Source organism: Maylandia zebra, linkage group LG23 (genome assembly GCF_041146795.1).
Source record: "Maylandia zebra isolate NMK-2024a linkage group LG23, Mzebra_GT3a, whole genome shotgun sequence".
Classification (NCBI taxonomy): domain Eukaryota; kingdom Metazoa; phylum Chordata; class Actinopteri; order Cichliformes; family Cichlidae; genus Maylandia; species Maylandia zebra.
The window spans coordinates 35,563,179-35,589,138 of record NC_135188.1 but is presented as its reverse complement, the minus strand read 5'-3'; the positions used below and the strand labels follow the sequence as shown (position 1 = coordinate 35,589,138).

At 39.4% G+C, this 25,960-nt stretch overlaps 1 protein-coding gene across 3 annotated transcripts; it reads right to left on the bottom strand.

The window, feature by feature from the left end:
• On the bottom strand, window positions 1-25,766 carry cfap221 (cilia and flagella associated protein 221). Of its 3 annotated transcripts, XM_004552589.3 has the most exons (25): window positions 25,644-25,766; window positions 25,155-25,355; window positions 24,914-25,014; window positions 23,159-23,245; window positions 22,941-23,036; window positions 22,465-22,565; window positions 22,174-22,277; window positions 17,431-17,590; window positions 15,556-15,685; window positions 15,002-15,122; window positions 14,748-14,859; window positions 14,575-14,662; window positions 11,793-11,882; window positions 10,759-10,854; window positions 8,673-8,760; window positions 8,343-8,434; window positions 7,855-7,935; window positions 6,460-6,567; window positions 6,205-6,375; window positions 6,043-6,128; window positions 5,896-5,974; window positions 5,005-5,105; window positions 1,903-1,998; window positions 1,683-1,790; window positions 1-516 (listed from the first exon to the last, which is right to left on the bottom strand). In XM_004552589.3, exons 2-25 carry the CDS (start codon window positions 25,282-25,284, stop codon window positions 339-341), a joined length of 2,604 nt encoding a protein of 867 aa, XP_004552646.3. In that variant the 5' UTR covers window positions 25,285-25,355; window positions 25,644-25,766; the 3' UTR covers window positions 1-338. The 3 variants fall into 3 exon arrangements, with proteins under 3 accessions (XP_004552646.3, XP_004552647.3, XP_076736620.1); XM_004552590.3 differs by lacking the exon at window positions 11,793-11,882; XM_076880505.1 differs by lacking the exons at window positions 24,914-25,014; window positions 25,644-25,766 and having other exon boundaries at window positions 25,155-25,291.
• Between the last annotated feature and the right edge of the window lie 194 nt (window positions 25,767-25,960).

The following is a 25,960-nucleotide window of genomic DNA, read 5'->3' as shown; positions in this document are numbered from 1 at the left end:
GGATAACATAATAAGATTTAATTGTAATAAACTTTTACAAAAGAATTCAAATATAAAATGCAGAACGATCATATTTCATTTAATGTAGGTAATGGTGTGTAAAATGCAGCCATGCTTATATATGAATCTGAGTAGGTGGAGGGATAACAAATTTTCAGGCTTTGTAAAAGCACAGTAGGGGAGCTCACTGGTAATTTTGAGTGGGTAGAAAGGAGGCTTATGAGTGGGTGGGAAAGTAACCAGGTTTTATTTCAAAGACATGTCAGGGCCAACAAAGGAGAGTGTTGTATGAGTGAGTAGGATGGGTATAATGCTTATCTGTAGTCTTGCAGTGGTGTTTACTCATGTGAGTGTATAGGATGTGTGTGCACAGGCTTCGGCTTTTCACGGTCTTCTTCAGGTAAATGAGAAGTTCTGTCAGTGACTCCAAGTTGCTTCAGTCTAGTCATCACTCTTTTTCCCATCTGGTTAAACTCAGACCTGTAGGTCGCCTCAATGTGATGCTGCCTCTGGTGCCTGGGACAGAACAATTTAACTTTACAGATGGAAGAAGAGCAGCTGTAGTAGCGAGTACAACACGTATCGTTCCTAATTTCTCAACGACAATTTAGAAAAAACCTTAAAAATGATGAGAAATGATAAAAACTAAATTAAAGCTTAAAAAACAAAAACATATCAGCTGCCTTTTTAAAATGTGAATAGTTATCAATTATGTCACATCAATTTTGCACTGAGTAAATCTGTAAAAAGATTAACAAAAGGAGAGATAGCACGAATAAATCCATTATAAGACTGAGGCAAATGGTACTGAGCAAATTGTTAAATTTCTTTTACAACTGGTGAAACCCAAAAAAGAAAACCCATATGATTTCTAGCATATGCTAATAAGTTTCCAAAATACGATTTTTTTCCATCTACAGGTGTTAAAATGTTTAATATTGTAATGTTTAAACAACTCAAGCATTACCATTCATTTTAATTGTATGATTAAAAAAAAAAAAGCTGTTCACTAGTAGGTTGGCTTTTGTTTATATTTGCTATTCTCATATAATCAAATATCAGTATCGCTACTGGGCTAATCCTATTCCTATATTAGTTGGGCCCTACTCAGTAGTATTAACAGTATCATTATTACCTCATTAATCATCACTATTTAAAATATATATATATTTTATTTTATTTAATGTGTTTATGTTTTTCATAAAATCCTGAAAACCTAAACAAATATTTTTTGGCCTCTAAATTAAATTTTGAGAAATGGCGCTATCAGCATAGACCAGTGATATAAGAACATATTTGCTACAATATATTACATCTAATGTGATTATAAGCTGAATAGATTAAAGATCAGTTTCGTTGCTATGACAACACTTAAAAAAAACTCCCAGCTCCCAGGAAGCTTTTGCTGGAACAAACTTTAGGTACACGAACTGATTCAATCTATTAACTTAATGGTTGGTATATCCTGACAACTTCCCCTCTTCAAACTAAACATGTGTTTTGTCTTTTCCAAAATATCTATGTGTGTGCAAAGGAGCATTCATCCCTTTTATTGCTTGTGAAGGGCTTCCTTCATGTAAACATCCATTCATCATGCCATAAACTATCTCTTGAATCTCTTCCAGACTGTATGTATGAGTAATCTTTTAGCTTTGCTGCACGCTCACGATCCCTACACTTACACGGTTGTCTTTCCTGCGTCGAGGTTGCTAATGGAGACGAGAACTTCTCCACACAAGAATTCTGCTCTGATCATCTCGGGTGTCAGTTGGACTCCTGAGCCTTCACACCTGCATGAGGTTACACACACACAGTGAAATAATCAAAGGAGCACTTTCCCATGAGACCCATAAAAAAAGAAGCTCCCAGCACAAAGATCAATATAGTTCCTCATCTACTTACAGTGTGTCCATTAGCGGGGCCACATCATCATCAGGGAGGTTGGCGAGAGGAGAAGCTGCGGTGAGTGGAAGTATCTCTGTGTTGTAGTTGACAGATCTATACAGGAAACACACACATACAGCGCTTTTTCCCCTGAAGAGCTGGACCACCGTGCATCAGATGAATTGAGATAATTTTCAGATAGCTCCTCAGTCTCACTGAGATGAAAGGAGTGCTTAAGGTGGTTTCATATCTCAGTTCAAACATGTTTGATAAAGGTGCTCCTTAGTGAAAGCTGAAACCACTTAGGGGCAAAAAAAAAGAACACTGATAAGCCAAATGTTAGTGATACCACAGAATAACAAGGGATTCCTTAAAAATATTAAAGAGCAACTTTGTAATGATGGGGCAAAGGATGTACAAATAAAGACTCTGTGACCTGGCCTGGGTTGCATTTATGTTTTTGTGAAATAAGATTTTGGTTAAAGATTAGCAAGCCAAGGCTAGTTAGATAGCCTTTTTAGCTAGATGTAAAATGTGTTACATCTAGTACTGAATGCATATAAATATATGATTAGTACTACATATTTACACCCAGTAGTTGTGGACTGTATCTGCATTTTTTGTGTTCCTATTACTGTTCATGTTACATATGTTAACATTATCGAGCGTAGGATAATTAGCTAACTGTAATGTGTGTTAACCTGGCACTTACTCTGTATAAATACTTAATACTACACTTTGTAAGAGGTAGTTACTCTCATGCATTATTGAAACTGGTTCACCCGAAAGACAAAACGCCAAAACACAGACTTAACAATGTGGTGTATGCTGTACAGTGCAGCGAGGAATGCCCAGACCTCTACATTGGAGAGACCAAACAGCCACTTCACAAGCGCATGGCACAACACAGAAGAGCCACCTCCACAGGACAAAACTCAGCAGTCCATCTGCATCTTAAGGATAAAGGACACTCTTTCGAGGATGCCAATGTTCACATTTTGGACAGAAAGGACAGATGGTTTGAAAGAGGAGTGAAAGAAGCCATCTATGTCCACTGTGAGCGACCATCTTTGAACAGAGGCGGGGGTTTACAACACCAACTCTCTGCCATCTATAATCCAGTTTTGAGATCCCTTCCCAGACGCCTTAACGCCCACTCACATCCTGGGCCATCTGACCTCAGGAATTCGCATGATAAGGTGGGGCCAGGTTTCACAATGAGCTCACCCGAAACTCTGGCTGATTGGGACCCATGCCCAGTTTCATACCTTGGCTCAGGCGATTAGAGGATCATCAGGGGGTCCTTTTGTCCCTCTGTGGGGGGATACTCCCACTAGGTTTATATCTGGGACTCTCCACCATTTGACCTTAGAACTGAAGAAGCTTCTCGGATGAGAGGTGAAACGTCTTCAAGCAACTTAAAGAAGTCCAGACGCTTTTCTTTGCAAGCTCCTTTGACTACGATGACCTGGATGACTGAGAACCTTCACAGACAATTATATATCTACACTTTTCAGGTAGGTAGGTACTGACAAGTATGAAGTAAATATTTTCCTTTGGCTCTAATTGCGCAGCACAAGGCATGTGAGGGAAAAAAAGGATAGCAGGCAGAAAGGTAAAAAGACAGAGTTGCAGCAGAGATTCAAACCCACACATTCCCAAATGCACCACGTGAACTGTGGTTGCCCAGATTATGCAGGCATCTTGTCAAACAAAGACTTGAGATGACTTCGGATCTCTTGAGGAGTGCTGCTTCATTAGCTTTCCAATGTTCACTTTGGTACTTAAATTGGTTTTAAACAAGAAACTCTCTCATGCTAGACAAATTACAATGCACATGGCGGTATAGGCTTGAGAAAGGTCAGACACACAGAGTGTTTTGCACACCTGATTGGTATCAGTTATGACAGGGCGCAGACAGAAGCACACAGCCCACCACAAATAGAACAGGACAGCCCAATGCTGTGTTCACTAATACACTACATGAAAAATATCATCATTTATTCACTGCCCATTTAGACTGAGGATTGAATAAATCATTATTTTGCAGCGTGAGGGAAGCCTCCATACTGTATGACCTAGATTCCATGCGCACACAGATATACATAGCAAAGGAGAAAACATTTAGAATCAGAAGAAGCTTTCTATCTTTACAGATAGACACTCAGATTTTACCTCAAAATAAGTAAAAATAATGGATAACCGCAGCTGTAAAAACCCCTAAATCTGGCTATTTACACTAGAGCTAAGTGAAAAAGAAGATTTGAGTTGGGCTTTTCTCCCCACCAGCGTTTAGAACCTCTGATTTGATCAAAATACTATTCTCAACTATCTGGTTAAATGGACAGTTTTAAAATAACAGCACTTTGTTTTATAAAGCTGGAAATGGCGCCCAGCATTTTAACTCCAAAATCATAAGTGCTTCAATACCTACATACTGTACAACCATCTTCTCCAACTCTTTGCGTGTAAAAGGAACTCCGCTATCTCGATTACAAGTGGAGAGTTTGACATCCTGCATCCTGGCAGGAGCTGGAAGCAGTGTGGATGTGACATGACATATTTATTTTGGAAGATAGTGAGAAGTCGTGTTTCTGGAATACTGAGATGATAGAGTGAATCCCAAACTGCAGAAAGAGGATTATATCCGAGTAGGTAACTATTAACTACCAATATGAGTCTGTGGCTTATGTAACTTGTCTTTTTTAAAAATATATTGATGTAGTTTGTGAAAACGCTGTCTTTCAAGTGGTCTGGCAGCGAGTGGGTCAAAAGTTCAAATTCTTTCACATAGGAAATGGACAAGAGCCACTTTCTCCTCTGTAAACAAGTACCATAAACAAACTTATGAACCGACACTGTTCTAGTTGGACACTCTTATTGAGAACATGAGAACCTTCTCTTTAACTTTTGGGTATCTGCTCTTGGTATGAAGTCATTTTTTGCCGCCTAGTTTAGCAGATAAGAAGAAAAATGTGACCCGACACATCTCATAAACAGTGATGTAGTGGAAAAGTTCATCTGCAGGTTTTGATTCACTCGTGTCAGCGGCCAGATTGAACTCTTCTCAACACACAGCTCACGTTGTAAAGCAAAGAGGACAAAATATTTCTGACCAACCTGCGTGGAGCACAGTCACTGGTGAGTGCGGCCTGGTTTGAAAGACTTTTCAAGGTGATAGAATCCAAATTTTTCCACTTCATAACCCCAGGGATCACTTGCTGTTATAAATCATGAAAAAAAGAAACATTTCGGTCAGGACCACTATAGTCAGAAGATGATTGATTTTCCCATTTGCAGTAATTTATTTTTGGTGGCATGGCTCTGTGCTGGGACCTGTCCGCCCTTCAGTGTGCATATGTGTAAAGCCAGAGGTGGAGAGAGCAGGAGCCAGGCCCAGTACACAGCAGATCAGGCATCACTGACAGCAGATATGATATTGATTAGGTCAGATCCAGCGTGACAGTAGGAGCTGCGATGTAGATGGGTTGCAAAGTGGCTTGCAGATTTACAGCAACTGTTGCTCATGGCTACAGCAGCTTAAACAGTGTTGCCTACGTAAAATCCTCCACTTGGATGAGTAGAAGGAAGGGTAAGAGCTGAGTCATCAGCTGATTTGGTGGGATCACACTGAGCTACACTGGACATGTCAATTTTCAGACAGAAAACGGGAGCCGTTTTTGATAGATCAACTACAAGTGAAAAGCACTTTCTATGTTTTGTGGGATGGCTATGGCTCAGTAGGGAAAGCAGTGCATCTACTAATTGGAAGGTTGGTGGTTTGATCCCTAGCTGCTCCATTCTGCATGCAAACATATCTTTGGGCAAGATACTTTTCTACTTAGACATAGAAAATAGTGGTTTGTGAATGAGACATGGTGTATAAAGCTCAATATGTAAGAACAAGTTTATTTAACATGCTTTACCAAAAATCTCCGAAGACATGTTCTATATGGGACACAAAAATTATCTGAAAGAAACTCGTGAACTGCACAATGAGGGGGAAATTACCTTGCATTTGAGAAACTTCTTCTGAGTGTGTGGCGTTTGGGTCCTTATGCCACACAATGTGCTCTCAGGGACCGTATACCTGAAAGCAGAATGAGCTGTTTGACGTTTCGTAGAAATAAATTGATCATAAAGGTGAGAATAACTTACCTGGGCAGAGGGCAGAGATGAAACTCCAAATCACTCTCCAAATATTTAGGGGGTGTTTTAAAGGTCTGAAGTCCCGGAGCTGGGTTCTGAAACATAATAATAATAACATTCATCATAAATAGAAAAGCACCTCTATTTTGCACCTGATTAATACTGCCTTACAAAGATTCTCAGTGGGTTTGCTGGAAAAGGTCTGAGCAGATTTTCAGGGGCGCAGAAAGAGAGACTGGAATCATCCTTTGTTTCTGCATCTTTGTCTTGTTCATCATGCTGCTCTCCTGCTGTGGTGTCCTCTGTCATGGGAAAATGAGCTCTGTTGGGTTCCAGCTTGTCCTAAAAAAAGGAGAATTTTTAAAGCAAATAAGTGGATAAATACATAGCTGATATATTATAAATAAACATGTGGTGCTTAGTTACCGGAGCTCCAGTACGCAGTGGCCTAGCCAAAGTCATGGGAATATAAGAGTTAAATGCCTCCCAAGCTGACACAGCCTGGTAGCCCATAAGCTTATAGTGCAGAGGGACCTGCATAATATCAACAGAAAGCATGGTTACAACATAACATCAACAAGGACAAGGAGTCCCTATGACCCCATTATTACCATCACAATCCATTTAGAGGCGCTGTCTCTCTATAGCCATCCTAGTTAATGAAGCATTTTGTCAATGAACTCTAATCTCAGCGGTTATTGAGACAAAACAGTTGTAAAATTTGCTCCAAAATATGGTTTCCGCTGGAAATCATACTTCTATCACTACCTAGGTCGATTAATTTTAATTTTTATGATGCTACAGTGGTTGTTAATCCACTCTAGCTTCAAAAGTCAAACACTCAAAGGATGAGATTTTTTATAAGGTAAGCAGAATATGACCCAGATAACATAAAATGTAGTTTTTTACACTGTCACATTTTGTGTTAACAGTACTCGTCACCTGTGTCAGAGGAAGTGCATTATTTTGAAGCGTGGTACAAGCTACTCTAGGTGAGCACTTGTCTTTTATTAAGTGGTCTTGATCAATAGTTCTTTGGGCTTTTTGAAGCTCTTTCTGAATTTTTCTTTGGAAACTGGCTGCTTTTTCACTTGTTTTCAGTACAGTCCCTGTACCCGACCATTTTCAGAGCAATGTTTTTGGTTTGCTTGTTAACACTTGAAGAAATTTCCTTAGAAAGCTCAGACTTTGCTGAAGACAACAGGTGTTCATATTACATGTATTTACATTTTAATTTATGTTTGCGTGTTTCAATAAATTGTTGCACTTATTTCCCATCTTTCTAGCGAACAAATAAGACTTTTGCACTTTATGCACTTTACATGTTCGCTTCACTATAAAATAGTACAACAACAATAAAAATAATTATAGGTCAAAATTTTACATTCATAATTCTAGGAGTATTCAGAAAAATATATCCCAGTTTGAAAAGTAAAGCACTGTTTTACAGGCAAATGCTCTCATACATGACAGTATTAATAGAGAGGTTTGAGAGTAACGAAATTTCTATTCTCTGTATGTCCTGTACATGTGGCAGAATTGACAAATAAAGTTGACTTGACTTGACTTGACTAATAGTAATTTGACATTTTGTATGAGGCATTTGGCATCGCTGACGGTGGTGAAGGTGAAAATTAGGTGTCTGAGCCCTCCACAGGGTCACCAAACACATTTGTTCAAAAGCTAGAAAGGTTAGAAAGAGCTCCAGTTTAATCTATATATACGGTCTATACTGGTTTATGGTTATGTTACTCCTTATCAACACTGCTGCTGGGTGAAATTTGTTGATCTGAAAGTGCTGTGTATGATGTAAATAACTACCTGTAGCTTGAAGAAAGGAATGTGCGATGTCACAGTCACATCAAGAGTATCCACCGGTAGTTCAGGCAAATTAATGTTAGCCTAGAAATATGAAGGAGACCAAATGGCATTATTTGTTCCAGTGAACACAGAGGCTACCCCATCTCTCTCTCTCTCTCTGTGGGGCATGTAGGAAATGAAAGATTTAATCAAAGTACGGGAAAGTGAGCGTCCTCATTGATTTCCACGGTTTGATCAAGGACGTCTTTCACAGGAAATAATGGATGAAAATTGTTTCGAGTGCAGGACACTAGCTAGTGCCCACTTGTCAGTGGTTTCTTGTCTTTTGGGTGTCATCTCCCAGTTAGGTTGAAAGGTAAACTGATTCGAAATAAATTACCACACACTTTTTGCTAATGATTACATTAATTTACACAACACTGGACAAGAACAGTTCAAAATCTGTGTTAAGTCTTTATTTTCCACTACCAGTTGTGCACGGTACTCACCAGGGGGTCATCTTCATTAGAGAAAAAGGGGGATGAAGATGGAAAGACTTTGTCTGCAGACACTTTTAGGTCGCATGTCTTCTCTTTATCAGCTAAAGCAAACGTGAGGAGGTGACATGTAAAAAAAGAATAAATAAAAGTTAATTTCTCCAGACTTGTTGCAATTTTCAGTGTTCACATTCAGAACTCTGTTCCAGACACTTGCATATGTGTTATGAGCCTCATAATCATTTCATTTTTTCCTCAAGGAATAAATTCAATAAAGCGTGCCTTACTGCCATCGGATAATGAGATTATTTCTGAATGAGGAGATCATAGGATAATGAAAACCTTTCTGTGCCAAGGGCAGGTTCTTCATACTGTCTGCCAGTTTCTTCAAAGAAGCCAGTCTCCGGTTCATGCGACGTCGAATCACAACCTGGAAGGGAGAGACGAGGGTGGTGCAGGGTGCTACTGCTTTGCTAAAGCTTCTCACTCACACTTGTGATTTCAGGAGACATGTCAGACAGAGATTTCAGGTTCACTCCAATTCTAATTATTTTTTGACATTTAAGCCCTTTGGTTTTTCTCTTATTCAATAATGAGCCCTGGAGGGGGAGCATTGGGAAGAGGACAAAGAAGGAGCAGTGGGTACATTGGAGGAGATAATTATTTGACTCCCTGCTGAATTTGTAAGTATCAACACTTCCAACGAATGAACCTGATTTTGGTAGTTTCATTTTAATGGGGAGTGACAGAATATCAACAAAAGTCCAGAAAAAACACATTAAAAGTCAGAAATTGAATTAAATGTCAATGAGTGAAATAAGTATTTGAGCCCCTACAGTCGTGGCCAAAGGTTTTCAGAATGACACAAATATTGGTTTTGAGAAAGTTTCCTGCTTCAGTTTTTATGATGGCAATTTGCATATACTCCAGAATGTTATGAAGAGTGATCAGATGAATTGCAAAGTCCTTCCCTGCCATGAAAAGGAACTTAATCCCATAAAACCCATTTCCACTGCATTTCATCGCTGCCATAAAAGGACCTGCTGAGATCATTTCAATAATCTTCTCGTTAACACAGGTGAAAATGTTGGCGAGAACAAGGCTGGAGATTATTATGTCGTGGTGATTGAGTTAGAATAGCAGACTGGAATCGTTAAAATGAAGGTGATGCTTGAAATCATTGTTCTTCCTGTTAACCATGGTTACCTGCAAGAAAACACGTGCAGCCATCATTGCGCTGCATAAAAAGGGCTTCACAGGCAAGGATGTTGTTGCTACTAAGATTTCAGCTACATCAACCATTTATCGGATCATCAAGATAGAGGTTCAATTGCTGTGAAGAAGGCATCAGGGTGCTCAAGAGAGTCCAGAAAGGGCCAGAACGGTCTCCTAAAGATGATTCAGTTGTGGGATCAAAGCTTGCTCAAGAATGGCAGCATGCAGGTTTGAGTGCATCTGCAAACACAGTGAGGTGAAGACTTTTGGAAGATGACCAGGGTTCAAGAAGGGCAGCAAAGAAGCCACTTCTTTCCCAAAAAAATATTAGGGACAGACTGATATTGTGCAAAAGGTACAGTGAGTGGACTGCTAAGGACCGGGGTAAAGTCATTTTCTCTGATGAAGCCCCTTTCCGATTGTTTGGGGCATTTGGAAAAAGGATTGTCCGGAGAAGAAAAGGTGAGCGCTACCATCAGTCCTGTCTCATGCCAACAGCATCCTGAGACCATTCATGTGGGGTGCTGCTGCTAATCCAAAAGAGTGGACTCAATCACAATTTTGCCAAAGAACACAGCCATGAATAAAGAATGGCACCAAAACATCCTCCAACAGCAGCTTCTTTCAACCATCCAAGAACATTTTGTTGAAGAACAGCATGACGGAGCACCATGCCATAAGGTCAAAGTGAAGACTTGGGGAACAAAACATTGAAATGTTGGGTCCAGGGCCAGGAAACTCCCCAGGCCTTAATCAGATTGAGAACTTGTGGTCAATCCTCAAGAGGCAGGTGGACAAACAAAAACCCTCTAATTGTGACAAACTCCAAGCACTGATTATGAAAGAATGGGTTGCCATCAGTCAGGATTTGGCCCAGAAACTGAACGATGGCCCTTGGATTGTTCTTCCAGCATGACGACCCAAAACATACCACCAAGTCAGCATAGCAGTAGCTAAAGAAGAACATCAAGGTCATAGAGTGGACAATACTACATTTCTTTACTTTTACTGTGACGCACCTCACACAGGAAAACTGACTATACTGTAAAGAAGATACATTTGAGCTACACATAGCTAAACAAAAGGGACAGGCGCTGGTGTAACAGCCCTCCCCTGAGGGATGTGTATGTGAACGATGCATTGAGCAAATGCTCATGGATGTGTGTACTTGCTCATGTACCTCAGAGACTTTGCAGTATATGGATGACTGTACCTTGTGAGCTGCCTGCTGGAACAGTCTGAGAACTCTTCGTCTCAGTTCCCACTGAAAAGTGGTGTAAAACTGGAAAGCCGGGACTCCCTCAGGGGCCTGGAACAGGTTAGAAACACATTCATTGTTAAATCTCACTTGCTCGTGTTCGACAGTTAACTGCACATTTAGTGTACATGAAAAAAGCATAAAGTTTAATTTTATTAGGCCTCTGCTAGGAGTATTTAAATGACAAAAGAAAGTGGAATACTAATAAGTCAATATTAGATTGGATTAAACTGGAAATGAGCTATGAGCAACTGATTCTTTTTTTTCTTTTGTGCGTGAAACTGCTCTTGTACAAAGAATAAAAGATCTTCTGGTACTTGGTAGAAGCATATCCACACATTCACTAAGACAGAATATACTTAGTATTAATTAAAGATCATCATGCAGCAGTTTTTCAATTCAGCGACTTAAGCTTCAGAATTTCCTGTGGAGGCACATTGTGCTGCCTGAGACTTTACTGAGTCGTGTTGAAAAAGTTCCAGAAGTTCACCCACATAAGGTAGAGCAGGTCAGCTACTAACCGGAAGGTTGGTGGTTCGATCCCAGGCTCCACCAGTCTCCATGCTAAATATCCTTGGCCAAGATACTAACCCCATGTTGCTCTACGATATGTTCATCGGAGTGTGAGTGTGAATGTTAGACAGTAAGCACTAAACAGTTTAGAAAAAGTGCTTGAGTGAATGGGTGTGATTGGGTGAATGAATTAGTTGTGTAAAGTGGTTTGAGTGCTCAGAGTAAAAAGCGCTATAAAAGAACCAGTCCATTTACCATTTACCATAAGGAAAAACCATGCCGGCGCCTTTTCCCATTAAGGTGAGCTCCTTGTGGGGATCTTAGCAAAAAAAAGTGCTTGCTCATAGGGGGTCATATGATTGTTGGGTTTTTCTCTGTATCTATGAAGCGCCTTGAGGCGACTTTTGTTGTGATTTGGCGCTATATAAATAAAATTGAATTGAATTGAATTGAAAAAAACTAAGTTAACCACATACCTGTCCTACTTCACAAAGCACTCGTCTTGAAAACATTTTAGGTGGTCCAGCAGCAAAGGTTTCTTCTTGCCCTACAGCTCCCCTTTTCACCTATAAAACAGTCAATTACTGTACAGTAAAAGATCGTATGAATCCACCCCCCTCCCAAAACAATTTGATGCCATTTCAAATATAAATAAAATACATAATGCAATCATTTGCAAATCATTCACAAATTCTTTTGTTTTCTTTTGTGTTCACAGCAACACTTTAAGTGGTTTGGAAAATAAAAGAAAAACTGGTCCAGTTTTGGAAACTTCCTTTGTGCTCTTTGGAGTATTTCATAAAACTCCAAATGTTTAGTGGAAGCTCTGGACAGCAATCGGGCCAATTTTGAACTCGGATGTGGAAAATTTGGCTTGGTTTTTCTGAAACAAGCAGGGGCTTAATTCACTACGACACGACGTGGATGGCAGCATAGGTTAATGCTGCATGGTCCTCTTAACCCAGCTAACTTGGCGCATGTGAAAAACAAATTTCAAAAGAACTGCTGTGTCCATCCTAAATGAGGTGGGAAGTCCAGTGAAGTTGGCAGAGTTTGAGTTTGTATTTGTGAACTGTGTTCACTGTCAGTGCTCTTCAGAGGTGCTCCTCTTCAGAATCATGTCTATTTATAATGCTGCCTCAAGGCGTGTAGATTAAAGCCATTTAATACTGGTTAATGATATTATGTAGCGTAGATGACAAAATTAAAAAAAAAATCTATGCAATCTCAGTACAACTTTGCACTGAGACATTATTCCTAATTTTTGCACTATTTGATCACACCCACTCTGTTACAGTGGTGAAAGATCTGGCCTCTCTGAGATGCTCAGTGAACAGCTGTGAATAAGGCTTTAAATGATTTGCAATTTGACTGGAATAAAAAGGAATAAAAATATATTTTATCTATTTTTGGAAAGCTGTGGCAGTGATAGCTGTTGCAGGGCCACTGGAAAACAAACATTCCAACATCTATATCCTCTGTAAGGAAAACTTGGAACCTCTTTGGCTAAAGAGGAAAAAAAGGTTGATGGCTTAATTCTCAGAATCGTAAACTTAACCATCACAGCCTGGCTGAGGAAAAAATAACGTTGCAAAAATTAATGTTGCAAAGCTATAAAACTACATAACTCTGAAGCAAATAGACAAACAGATTTCTTTGGCCTCCAGTCAAGACTCCACAGAGGGCCAACATTAGATGATGACAGGTGGCAGTATAATAAAAACAACAGAGTTCCCATAAAATCACAAAGTGTGGTGATACAAGGCTGTAAAACAGAAAGAGTATGGCAGAGGACACTTTGTGTGTTTGTGTGCATGTGTGTATTTGCATTATAAAGTGTGCAGGTGGAAAGGAGATGGGGAGGAAGTGCTGTTAAGTGTCTGTGAGAGATCTGATAACTATTCAAACAACCTTTCTGAGGACATAGAGAGACTCATATTTCAAAACTGACATTAGTTTGGCTGACTCTGCACTATTTCCATGGCGACTTAATAAAAATCAATCATACAGTCAAGAGGGTTTTTATGTAAAGGGTCAAAACCCCACTGTGGATCCAATAATTCTACATCTGAATAAGGTACTGTGAACGGTATGAATATGGAACGCACTGATGAGCTATCAGCACATTTGAGTATGTCTCCAAGGTCTTACATGAAAACAGAAAAAATGTGTTCTACTAAAACCAATACCTTGACCAAGAAGAGAGGACTTGGTGAATCAAAATTACCCTGCAAGATAGTACTGTCCAACTAGGACTCATTTCCATCCTCCCAAGGTCTGTGTCCTCCTGTGTCCTGTGTATTTTTTTCTTTCAATATGTTATTATATTCACTATGTATGATAGGAATTACATGTACATGCTGGTGTGTTGGTGTGATGAAAAGAGTTTGGCTTTATTATGGGGATATCTGAAAATCTATATGCACCACTATGTAGTTCACCGCTTTACAGCCTCCCATGAATTATGTACCGCCATCATCAAGCCCATGGGGCAAAGACTCAGTAGCTTCTATGATCCTGTGAGTTGGGCTCCCATCAGTTATTTCAGCAAGAAATATTTTTCATGCATTAAAACTCCATTTAATGGAAGGTCAAACTTTTATCAGTAAGGGCTGTAGATATAAAGAACTTTCCAGTTTACACGGTGTATATAAAGTTAAGAAATCAAAGATGGTCAGATAAGGAATGATTAAATACACTTTCTGAATTCTTTATAAAGTTTTTTTTTTAATCTTCCCTTTCGAATGCAGACACAGCAAACTGTCACCATCTCCAACACCTCTCAGAAAACACAGGAAAAGAACTCAAACAACTCAGGGCCTACACTTTTATGTCTTCTTCTGTTCAACATTTTTCTGATTCACTTTTTGTTTATGGTTGGTCAAGATGTCCATAATTCTCAGGAAACATTACGCAACAGCCTAATACAACACTCTTTGTTTACATTTCTCCCCCCACAAATTTCTCATGTCTCAGAATAACAAAGTATAGTACCCACACATTGTTGTGGGGCCCCCCAAATGTGACAGTTTAGTCTAGCAAAGGGACATGTAAGTGTCAGACTTTGACCTCTTGTCCATCAACACAGTGTTGATGGCTTTACACCTGGTGCCGCTGTACCCTGATACCTTTTTAGAACTTTTTAGAGGTTATTTCCACTGTGTTGGTGGAAAATGTGTATTAGCCAAGCCCTCTGGTTTCAGTGAGTATCAATGAGCACAGTGTTTCTTTACATCCACACGAGCTGAAATAACTTACCATATATTCATGCTGAGCAATCTCTCTCTCCTCCAGTATCTGTCTTGTTGCATGCTCTGACATGGGGTCCATACCCAGATGGACTTGCCTGAGTCAAAGGGGGTGCATAAAGTAAACACATCTATTAAACATTCAGTAACTTTGGTTGAGTTTTAATATTTAATCAAACCTACCATTTGAGGTGATTTGTTTGCTCCTCCTTCATGTCTTGTTGAACCTTTTTCATGAACAGGGCTTCTTTTATCTGCTTATTTTGCCGTGCTATCATGCTGCCAGAGGACATGGCTGAAGTGAAGGTTGCACAAACAGAAAAGAGACATGCATGCATGTAATTCAACAAAAACTGAACAGAGGTGATTGATTTGATATGCCAACAATGTTGACATGCATATCAGCGTCAAGAGTAAAAACACTCGGTTGCATCTACCTTGCTTCAAGTCTTTAGAGCTGAGTTTATTAGAGTCTTTGATCAGCATCTTTGCCACCCCTGCAGGAGTACAGACATCTACTGGCAATTTAAACTTCACATTAGTTGGATCCCTGATTGCCTATAGGACAGGAAAAAGAGTAGCATTAGTTAAGAAAAGTCATAAAGTCAAGATGCCATCCCAGAAAATCAGCTGATCTTAATCCCATCTGATGCCCTTCTAAACATCCTAACTCTGCAAACCACTTTGCAACCCACCTCCAACCCATGTGTTTCCTATTCAAGCTCTGTCTGTCTTATCATATTTGCTCTTATTGATGCCTGGTGTGTCTATGCTAGGGTCTTGCTACTACTTGCTACTGTTTTCCCAGCAGAGTTCCCAAAACAGAGGTACTGCAGATACAGTTTTACAGAAAAGATAATTTTTATGTAAAAAAAAAACTATTAAAATATTTCATTGCTTTTGAGTCAGGGAAATTAACCTGTCGAAATATAACTAAACAGGATTATGAAAGTTTAGTGAGTTAATCAGTCAGACCATCGGTTGGCCATACCTTTGACTTGTCAGCCTCCTTATTTGCCCTGTATTTGGATTTACTTCGAGGAAGCACTAGGGTAGAAGGTGAGGCTCCTTTGTGTTTCACAGTCACTGCACTTTCATAACTGAACTTTTTTTCCAGTTCACTAACAGAAAGATGGAAGGGAAAAAAGTGAAAAAATGTATATATATTAGTATACCAAAACTGATTCAATACTTGCTAATTAGCTCACTGTTAAAGTAAGCACAACTTACATTTTTGTAATAATCTCACACTAAAAGGTCACCCCTAGTAAAAGAGAACGATTTCAAATTAAGCAGAAAATGAGCTGTGTTTAACACAGTAATGGTGTTATTGTTGAAATAATTAGCTGAAATAGTGAAAAAATTTCATATCATTTTTTGAAATAATTAACAAAACAAAAAACATGGGAAAGTGTTGAAATAGTAACGAATTGACTAAAACTGAAACTGTTTAAAACAGTGGATAAATGGTTAGCTAAAAGCAATCTATAAACTGCTAAAATGGCTAATTAGTGGATAGAAAAGCAAACTTTGCAAACCTAGCCCCCAAGTAGTGGATGAAACATTGAAGTTGTTGTTTGGATCATTTCTAAACAGATGGGTTTCAATCAGAAGAAGCTAGCTGTCAAGGTATCCCTTTACGAATGTTCCAGAAATAGTTATTTCAGCAGAGTAGGAATGGCTCTAGACTCTGAGTATTTATCAAATGATATATGAACAGAGAGAGAATACACGGTGTCAGGGTAGCTGGGAGTCAGGGCCTAATAATTACAATTAAAAACAGTTAATTCAAAATGGCTATTAATTTAGCAATGCAGTCCAAGACAGAGAACTAGCCAACTACAGCTTTAAATCACAGTTGAGTTGACTCTGCAACCTTCGGCTAAAAAGGAGTTAACAAGAGTTGAACATTCGGTCACAAAGAAGCACTAGATTTATTACCAAGCATCACATCAGACTGATGACGTTCTGCAACACAGAAGCAAAATCACTCAAGTCACTGTTTGTATTATGAGCAGCCTCTATGTCAGAGAAGTCAGGCAGAGAACACAGTAACAAGCACATGTCAGACATTGGTTCGAGCTGGATAAACATTGGCTCTAGCATATATTCCTTAATCTTTCCATTGCATATCTATCATCTTTTATTTGGTTCCACCGTGAGGAACAACAAACAGAGGGAGAGTGTTTTATATGCTAAACATCCATTGGGAGCTGTATCCATCCTTATATCACTGCAGCAGCTACCAAGCTATTTTCATGAATTATTAACTTTTGGCCAAGATAACACCAGACAGTGCAGGGGATGGAGTCAGGAGCTACTGCTGTGTGATGGATAGCACCCTCTTTCTCATGGGAACCAAATTAATATCAGCTGAAAAACCTCTGATCTGCACATGTGCCCATTTTCTCTGAACCCAGTTAGTTATTGTCCCCAGATATTTTGGGGGATGTTTTCACTCCCATGTGGTTCAGCGGTAAACTTACTCCCACAAGCTGAGAACTGTTTTTTACCATAAAACAGCAAACTTCACCAAGCTATCATTCAGGATGCCGGATGCTCGTGAAAACAATAAAGCACTGGTGGAAAGACTTCAATTTGTTACATAGTGTACATTGATAGCATAAATGAGATCCCGGTGTTTTTGAATTTGAGGTTGTACTTAGGCTGAGGATCACAGCTGTTATGAGCAAAAGCACATGATAGGACAGTAAGACAGCAACTGAGAGTAATAGAGTAAAACATGACTGTGAAAGGAACAAAACACCAACAGCTAAGTAAAACTGACATTTTGATTAGTCAAACTGTTCATCTGTAAAAACATTCTAACACAACACTGTATTTCTACTCAGTTGTGAAATTTTACCTGAGAGCTATGTGCGGTGCACAGCTCCCAGTGATGGTACACAGGTAAGGCTTGGTGTTGAACTGTGAAATGACCAGCTGAAAGGTGATTTGAGAAGTCTCAAACTGGAGTGGACAAAAGGTCACAGTTATCTTTGCCTCACCTTTGGCTGGTATCACACCTGGAAGAGGGAGAAAACAAATATTAATAATGGAGCTATGTGTTTGGCTAACCTAGGTCAGTGATTTACAACCACAGGTGACTGCATTAAGGCTTTCTACTGCAGAAAGCCAGCTACATAACATTAGACAGGTCTTACAAACAAAATAAGTGAACTTAACACTTGCACTTGTTGATTTTTTAGCTAAGAGCACTGGACAGTTAAATTATTTTTTTTTAAGTGTTTCCATAGCTTCTGAATAAATAGTTAAAATTTGAATCTTCTTCTTTCAGCTTCTTCTCAGGGCTCGCCATAGCAGATCATCTGCCTCCATCTCACCCTGTCCTCGCGTTCTTCTTCGCTACATCCATGATCTTCTCTGTGGTCTTCCTCTTTTCCTCCTGCTTTGTTGTTCCATGTTCAGTATCTTTTGTCCACTATCCGCACATGTCCAAACCATCTGAGCCTTGCCTCTCCAACTGTGTCTCCAAAAAACGCTCAACCTTAGCTGTCCCTCTCATGCTCTCATTTCTTTTCCTGTGCAGTCTGGTCACTCCCAGTGAAAATCTTTCATGAAACATCTTTAACTCTGCCACCTCCAGTTCACCCTCTTGCCTTTTTCTCAGTGCTACCTTCTCTAAATCATACATCACAGCAGGTCTCACAACCAACTTGTAAATCTCTCCTTTTACTCTTGCTGTTAATAACCCCCAATATGTGTCTCCACCCACTCCACCAAGCCTGCACTCTCTTCTTTATCTCTCTTGTGCGCTTGCTTGGATGACTGACCCCAGATATTTAAACTCGTCTACATTCACTATACCTCTGATCTCTGCAGGTTCACTGTTACACCTGTCTCCATCTCATTCCCACACATCTAGACTGTCTCGCTTCTAATGACTTTCATTCCTCTTCTCTCCAGAGCATACCTCGATCTCTCCAGGTTCTCTTCCACCTGCTCCCTTCTCTCACTAAAGATCAGAATGTTGTCTGCAAACATCTTAGTTCATGAAGACTCCTGCCTGACCTCATCTGTCAATCTGTCCATCACTACTGCAAACAAGAAGGAGCTCAGAGCTGATCCCTGATTTAATCCCACCTTGAGCCCAAATAGGGTGTAATGTGTTTCAAAGGTTCTTCAGTTATCTGCCCACCAGATGGATAGAAAGAAAAAAAAAACAATCAAACAAACATGCATTTTCTCTTCCTACGCACTTGCACTACAATCAGCTGATTTCAGTTCGTGTGCCGGAGGAGGAAAATAATGACGTCGTCTCCAGCGTGGATATGGGCAATACTTTTCTATTGGACAAAAGGACAGGTGCGAGATTTCTTTATATAGCTCCAAATCACAATATTAGTTACTTCAAGATGACAAGGCAAAACCCCGACAATCAAAGACTCCCTATGAGCAAGCACTTGATGAGAGTGGGAAGGAAAATAACCCTTTTAACAGGAAGAAACCTCTAGCAGATTCAGGCTCACGGAGGGGCAGCATTCTGGTGGCGGGTGAGGGGGAAAAAAAGAGCATAGGGAGACAGGACAAAACACAGACTAAGGGAGAGTGATGGCTAAAATTTAGTGACGTGCTGCAGTGGTATATAAACACGTGGGATGTCAAAGGAGGTGAGTGGAAAATAAATGCTCAGTTCATCACACGAAGTCCCACAGGCAGTGCGAGTCCATAGCAGTACATCTAAGGATTGGTTCCAGTTACCCTGATCCAGCCCTAACTATCAGCTTTATCAAAAAAATAACGTTTTGAGTCTAATCTTAAAAGATACAAGAGTGTGTGTGAATGTGAGGAGCAGGATTCCAACAAGGATGCAATAAAATGAAGCCAACACAGGACAAATATTGTCTCGTTGGTGACAAATATAGTGACAAACATGGTCTTCTCTGCTTTTCAGGGAGCTTTTACAATAAACTGATAATAATAATAGTCCAGTAGTTTTTTAGGATTGAGAGTTAAAAATTTATGAATAAACAATCCATCATAAGGGAAGAAATTATGAATTAAGGTTATTGTATTATGTATTATTATTGTTGTTAATTAGCAGTGAAAACAATAAATTACTTTAAAAGTTCTCAATAAACAATCAATACTGTAAGCTAACTACAGTTCCAGTCACATCACTTAATCAACTTTCATTTGTGTCACTGGTAACACCTGCGCTGACCTACTATTTAATGTCACAGTGATTGCAGTGCATTACCATCCATGCTACCATCAGTTCAAATGAACATTCTGAAACATAATGAATGTGTCTGACTGACTACTGGGCTGATCAAAGAAGGCTTCGGTAATGACTTTACTATAAAAGAATAACAAATGACCAAAAAGATGCTGTTGTGTTATACTACAAATGCTGAGCTCTGTTGAGAAGTGGACCTGTTTCTTGCGTAAACGTAAAGGAGAAAATACACAAAAGTATTTCCAAAAGGAGAAACTCATTTGTTTCTCTCAGCTGCGATTGAGATCCAAGTGCTTTTTCACCCTGCGTTATGAAGCTTCCCAGACCATGAATGCTGATCATTCTGAGCGTGTGGAAGCAGAAGAAATCTTTCAAGTCCTGCAGTGACTTACTGCATGCACAACGTTGGGCTGAGGTTTTGAGGAAGTGCAGGACACTTGCTTTTTTCTGCTGAGGCTTATCCTTAATCTATTAGCCTAAATATGATACTGTAATTCCCTACACTTTTATTTCCCGGTAAAACTCAGACATTTACCGCTGTTCATTAATTAGGGACACTTTTCACAGGGCAATGTAGAAAAAATCTAACAAAAGAAATATTTACATAGTTCATTCTCATGTTATTTACACAAAACCATGTTTGATAAATTATCCAGAAGAAACCCACATTATGGGTTGCATCCACAAGAGGAGAAAAATTAAACAAAAGCCAGCCTAGTTGTACATTTATTTCAGTATGAACGTCTCTTTGAAAAGTCTACCATTATTATCAAAATGGTGAATATCTGACACCTAGTTGAACTCATCTAGGATACAGAATTATGGAACTTTGAATCTTCAATGTTTGTTTGAGACACAAGCTGCAAGTGTTAGCCTAGCTAATGTGATTTATAATCATACTGTTACCCGTAACTTTTATTAGTACCTTTAACCGTGTTCATTTTTGATTGTTTTTATCATTATTGTTTACATTTGTTTTCATAAATGTAAAAAAACCTCATCACAGCCACAGAAACCGCCATACGGATTAATAAATTATGACAGACAGAAGCAGAGCAAATCAGGATGAAAGTCTCAACCACCCTCTCCAGTGCCAAAGTCCCTCCGTCTAACCTCACAATACAAGAAAAGAAGGCCGTCGCTTCCCTGAGCAAGGACCACAACATCACTATATTACCAGCTGATAAGGGAAGGTGCACCGTGGTCCTAAACACAACGGATTACCACACAAAGATCACTGCCCTCCTCAGTGACAATGATACCTACAAAGCCCTAAAGCGAGACCCCACAAGCAGCTACAAAAAGAAAGTTATAGGTTGCCTTCAAGACCTTGAAAAGGACGGGATGGGATGGGATGGATGGAAGTGGAAAGAAAGGCTCTTGGCTCTTTCAAAGGAAGAGTACCCAGCCACTGGTACAGATATGTAGACGACACCTGGGTCAAAATCAAAACACAAGAAGTGGAATCCTTCACTGCTCACATTAACGCTGTGGATAAAAACATCAAGTTCACCAGGGAAGACACAAAGGACGACTGTTTGTCTTTCCTGGACTGCGCTGTGCACATTGAAGAGAACGGCAACCTCAACAGTTTACCGGAAGCCCACACACACGGACCAGTACCTCCTCTTTGACTCCCATCACCCTCTGGAACACAAACTTGGAGTAATTAGGACCCTACACCACCGGGCAGAACATGTTCCCTCTAAGCCTGAAGGGAAAAAGAAGGAACACACACATGTAAAGGAAGCACTTAAAACATGCGGTTATCCTAATTGGGCGTTTATAAAGTCAGCAAAGAGGCACAGAAAAGGAGATCAGACACCAGCGAGGGAGGATAAGAAAGACAGACGCAACAACATTGTCATCCCCTATGTAGCCGGTGTATCAGAGAAACTCAGGAGGGTTTTCTCCAAGCACGACATCCCGGTTCATTTCAGACCCAGCAACACACTCAGACAGAATCTGGTTCACCCGAAAGACAAAACTCCAAAACACAAACTTAACAACGTGGTGTATGCTGTACAGTGCAACAAGGAATGCCCAGACCTCTACATTGGAGAGACCAAACTGGGACTGATAACTTCACAAGTCTGGCTTGATTTTCTTCTGAAGGCTCAGAAGGCTGAATTACCTGCAACTCCTCAGCCAGAGCTTTAAAGTTGGGAAACATTTTATCTGAAGTCAGCATGACTGTCTAAACACAGAATTTTCAGAACCTGCAAGAGCTTGCGTCACTGAGAGCCAGTCCCGCAGACTTGCTCCTTCTGTGCCCAAGATGTGGTGCTTTACAGCCCATTAGTAATTGTTCAATAGATTAGACTGCTTATATGTTCTAATCTGAACATTCAGATTTTTGTATTGTTAAAAAACCCAGTCAACAACAGAAAACATTCAGTGAATGGTTACCTGTGAGGGGGTGGATGGAGAAGGACTCATTGGGTTGAATAATATGCACTTGAAACTCAAAGCCAATGGGACAGCTACATCTCAGAGGAATAGCATGGCAAACACTAGCGACAAGGAAAGAAAGACAGAGATGATATTATTTTTTTATGACTTGACATCAATGGGTGAATGAAATCATGGCTGGCTGCATGGAAGAATACAAGGAGACAAGCAAGACCTCAGGCAGACGTGAGGTCAAAATAAACCAGTCCATCATAGAGACTAACATGAAGCACACACACACACACACACCTTTGTCTGAGTGCTACAGCTGGTAGGTCGATATGAGTAGGGATGTGCAGGTCATCGATGACAGGGTAAGCATGAACTGGAATTAACAGGTTATCTTCCCCCTGAGAAAGGGTGTAGGCAGGTTGAATGAACAAAATCAAGAGAAAACATAAGAGAGAGGATATGAAGTGTGAAAGAAGCACAGAGAAAAATGAAAACAGTTCTCAGAGTAAAGATCAAGGTAGATAAGTTAAAGCAGAGAGTAAATCCTGCTTGTTTAAATGTTTGCTAAACTCCATAAGTAAGATAAGATGCATGTTACACCAGCTAGCTCCTGCAGGGAGTCACAGTGTAAATTCTGCAAAAATCAACTTGTCTTTAATGCCTTTGGTGGAACGATTTAAGCACAAAACAAACAGCATTAGCACACTGCAGCTGACTCCCTGCCAAACAGTAACAGAGTGCCCACAATGGCACAGAAACTGTTGGAACCTAACCTTACAGTGAACTCGAATGCAGTCATAGAAGTAACGCCACTCATCAGGACAGAATCCGACCTTCAGCGTGTAGGCGAGGCCTGGGATGAGTCGATACTGGAAGGAAAACAGATGGAACAAGACTGAATCATCAGAAACAACACTGATTGCACTCATGGCCAAGTGGAGTTATAATCTTATATTCAGGTCAGCAATTTGGAACGATGAAAAAAAAATACCTTTTTGGTATAAGTTGTTTGGAAGTACTTGGTTTGGGTGGGAATTACATGAATATTCATAACTTCAGATGAGATGTTGATTAATTTCTGATGGAGAGGAAGAGGAGAGGAAAAAAATCATTCATTCCACTTAAAATGTGCACTTGAGAAAGCCATTTCCATATTCCTGGTGCTTACAGTGCTCAACCATGCTCACAGTGTGTAAAATCAGTCCCCCATTCACTTTAAATTACCCTAATGGAAACCAAATGAGAGGACTTGATGATGCGATAGGATTCTTAAAATTATTTTAATGTTTTGTAAAGAAAATACAAATTGAATCTGTTTGAGTTTGAAGTTACTGTTTCTTTAAAATGCAATCAAGCACAAAATGTCTGTAATCAAAAAGAAACTTTAGAGCAAAAGTACTGACGATGTTTTAAAAATGTTTTATTTGTAGAAAAAAAGTTGATTCAAATCCAAAGATTTAATTAGATGCTATATATTTTGTTTCGTAATCAAAATCAAATCTAATGTTTTTGTTTTCAAACCAAAAATATTTGTCTGTGAATCCAAAAAAGTTTTGTTTGCAAGTTTTCCTTTGAAATAAAAACTTTATTAGCAAACAAAATGTTTCAAAATGTTTTTGAATGAGTTGGTTTTATAAGAAACCAAACCTTCCAAGTTTTTGTTTTCAAATAAAACATTGTTGTCTCTGAATTAAAAAAAAATGTTAATTAATGCAAATCTGTTGTTTACAAATCCAAAGGTTCTGTTTGCCATAAATGTTTGTGTGTGAATCCAAAAGCTTAACTAGAAACCCCAGAATTTTTTTTGTAGTCTAAAGTTTTGTTTTTGCTTGTGGATCCAATTAATTCAAACATTTTCCTTTGAAATCAAATTTGGATTTGCAAATTTTCTTTGCAAATCCAAAAAATGTCTTTGAAATCTTTGTTTGCGTTTAAATCAAAAAGTTTTATTGATGAATCACAAACTTGTATTTGTCCCTGAGCTGGCAGCTTGGTGACATCCAATAAGTGGGAGAAATTTGATGGAAAATACAAACGGGGGTTGGTGAAAACAGAAAAGCACTGCAGGCATATTTACACTTAATCGCTACTTCAGTAATAGCCAGAATGCCTTTTTTGAACTAGTGTTTCAAATAGAGTATTTGTCATCCTTTAGCTGCTAGACGTATTTTGGCCTATTTAAATATAACAGACTGTCAAACAAATACAGTCTGCATTCATTTGGACGCAACATGCTTGCTATTACTGAAACTGGTAATGATAAATCTCATATACTTCATATATTTCATTGTAGGTCCCCACTCATGATTCACATTATAATAACAGTCTTATTTTAGCTACAGTAAAACATTTGTGTTTGACTGCATAATAAGACACAAAGCAACTCCACATCTCTGGTGGGTGCCAAAACTGAGGTCTGGTTAGTGCTGACTGCAAAATTCAACAAAAACAACCAGAGGCCTTGACCCAACACCATCTCTATTGTCTGCCTGACACAGCTGTGGTAATTATCCACAGAGGAGATCTGAGCACTATCTTCTCAATCATATCTATATAGTGTCTTCACAACCATTAATATTAAGCTACCTGCTCAAATGAGGTGTCACATGTCACATTTATCAAGTACATTCCTATTACAATAACTCCAAAATAAAGAGACAAAAACCACATAACACCTGCCCTGTGATTTAGCTACATCATTTGCTTTTTGGAAAGTAGTAAAGGAAAACAGCAGGACTTTCCTCACCAGGATTTTTACATAATCCTTGCCGAGCTCAAAGCCACTGAAGTGAAGCTCAGAGGGCTCTGCTTGGATCAGGCTGTTGCTTTTCAGGTTAGCATAGATTTCTACAAGAAATACATAAATAAATAAACAGAAATCTCAACCTAAGTTGTCATTGTAAAATCAAGTACTTAGTATCACTGCTTCCAGAAAACTACAATTATGAATTCTATCGAGGATTTCAGAGGTCATGGTTAATATGTACTTGACTCCAGCAGATGATTGGGGATGTTGCCTCTGCTCTGGGTCGCCTCCACCAGCTGGCTCAGAGGTAGAGATGCCCTCCTCCTCAGGGGCTCTGAGAGCGTCTGTGGCCCAGACAGAGCCACCTCCATCCTGGCAAAAGATGAGCCCTTGCTCCTCACGAGAGGGACGACAGACGGTCGGAGGACAGTCACTGCGACATCTGAAGGCATCATCAGAGGAAGGGTTATGAAAGAAACACGGCGATTATTTTCTCTTTTCTTTTTTTATGTAAGGAAAATAGAGTTAATTTAATAAAGTCACTTTCTGTTAGACTCATTGACGCATTCACTATAAAAGTGAGAAATTACAAACTCATGTGCGACGCTAGGAATGCTAAAAATTGCAAATGACCCATGTACTGTTGACTATTAATATGAATAATTCGAAATAACTTTAAAAGCTTCATATAAATAGTTTTATTAAAGCCTCTTAAAAAAACAGGACTTACTTATGTAACAGACAGGCGGTGCGTTTATTTATTCAAATACAGCAGTCGTGTTTCGTGTATTTTCGCTTCAACACCTTTTACTGCTGTTGTCAAACGCGGCCGTTACCGTGGTGACCACCAAACTCTGAAGGGGTGGGACAAATATCCTGATTCGTCGGCTGCCTGTGTTGTTACACACGTAAACAATCCGATGTTAGGCGGGAAGCTAAACATTTTACTTTCAAAATAAAAGTCAAGCTTCAAGCTTACGTGTTGTTATTTGTTTGAATACGTTTACTACACAGTAAATCAATATATATAAATTAATTAAAACTTAG

Coding starts and splice junctions, on each gene's coding strand:
- cfap221 (XM_004552589.3), bottom strand. CDS start 25,284: ATGGAGGTGGCTCTGTCTGGGCCACAGACGCTCTCAGAGCCCCTGAGG. Junction 6,129..6,204: donor CAAACCCACTGAGAATCTTT/GTAAGGCAGTAT, acceptor ATTATGTTTCAG/AACCCAGCTCCGGGACTTCA. Junction 1,791..1,902: donor GCCCCGCTAATGGACACACT/GTAAGTAGATGA, acceptor AACCTCATGCAG/GTGTGAAGGCTCAGGAGTCC.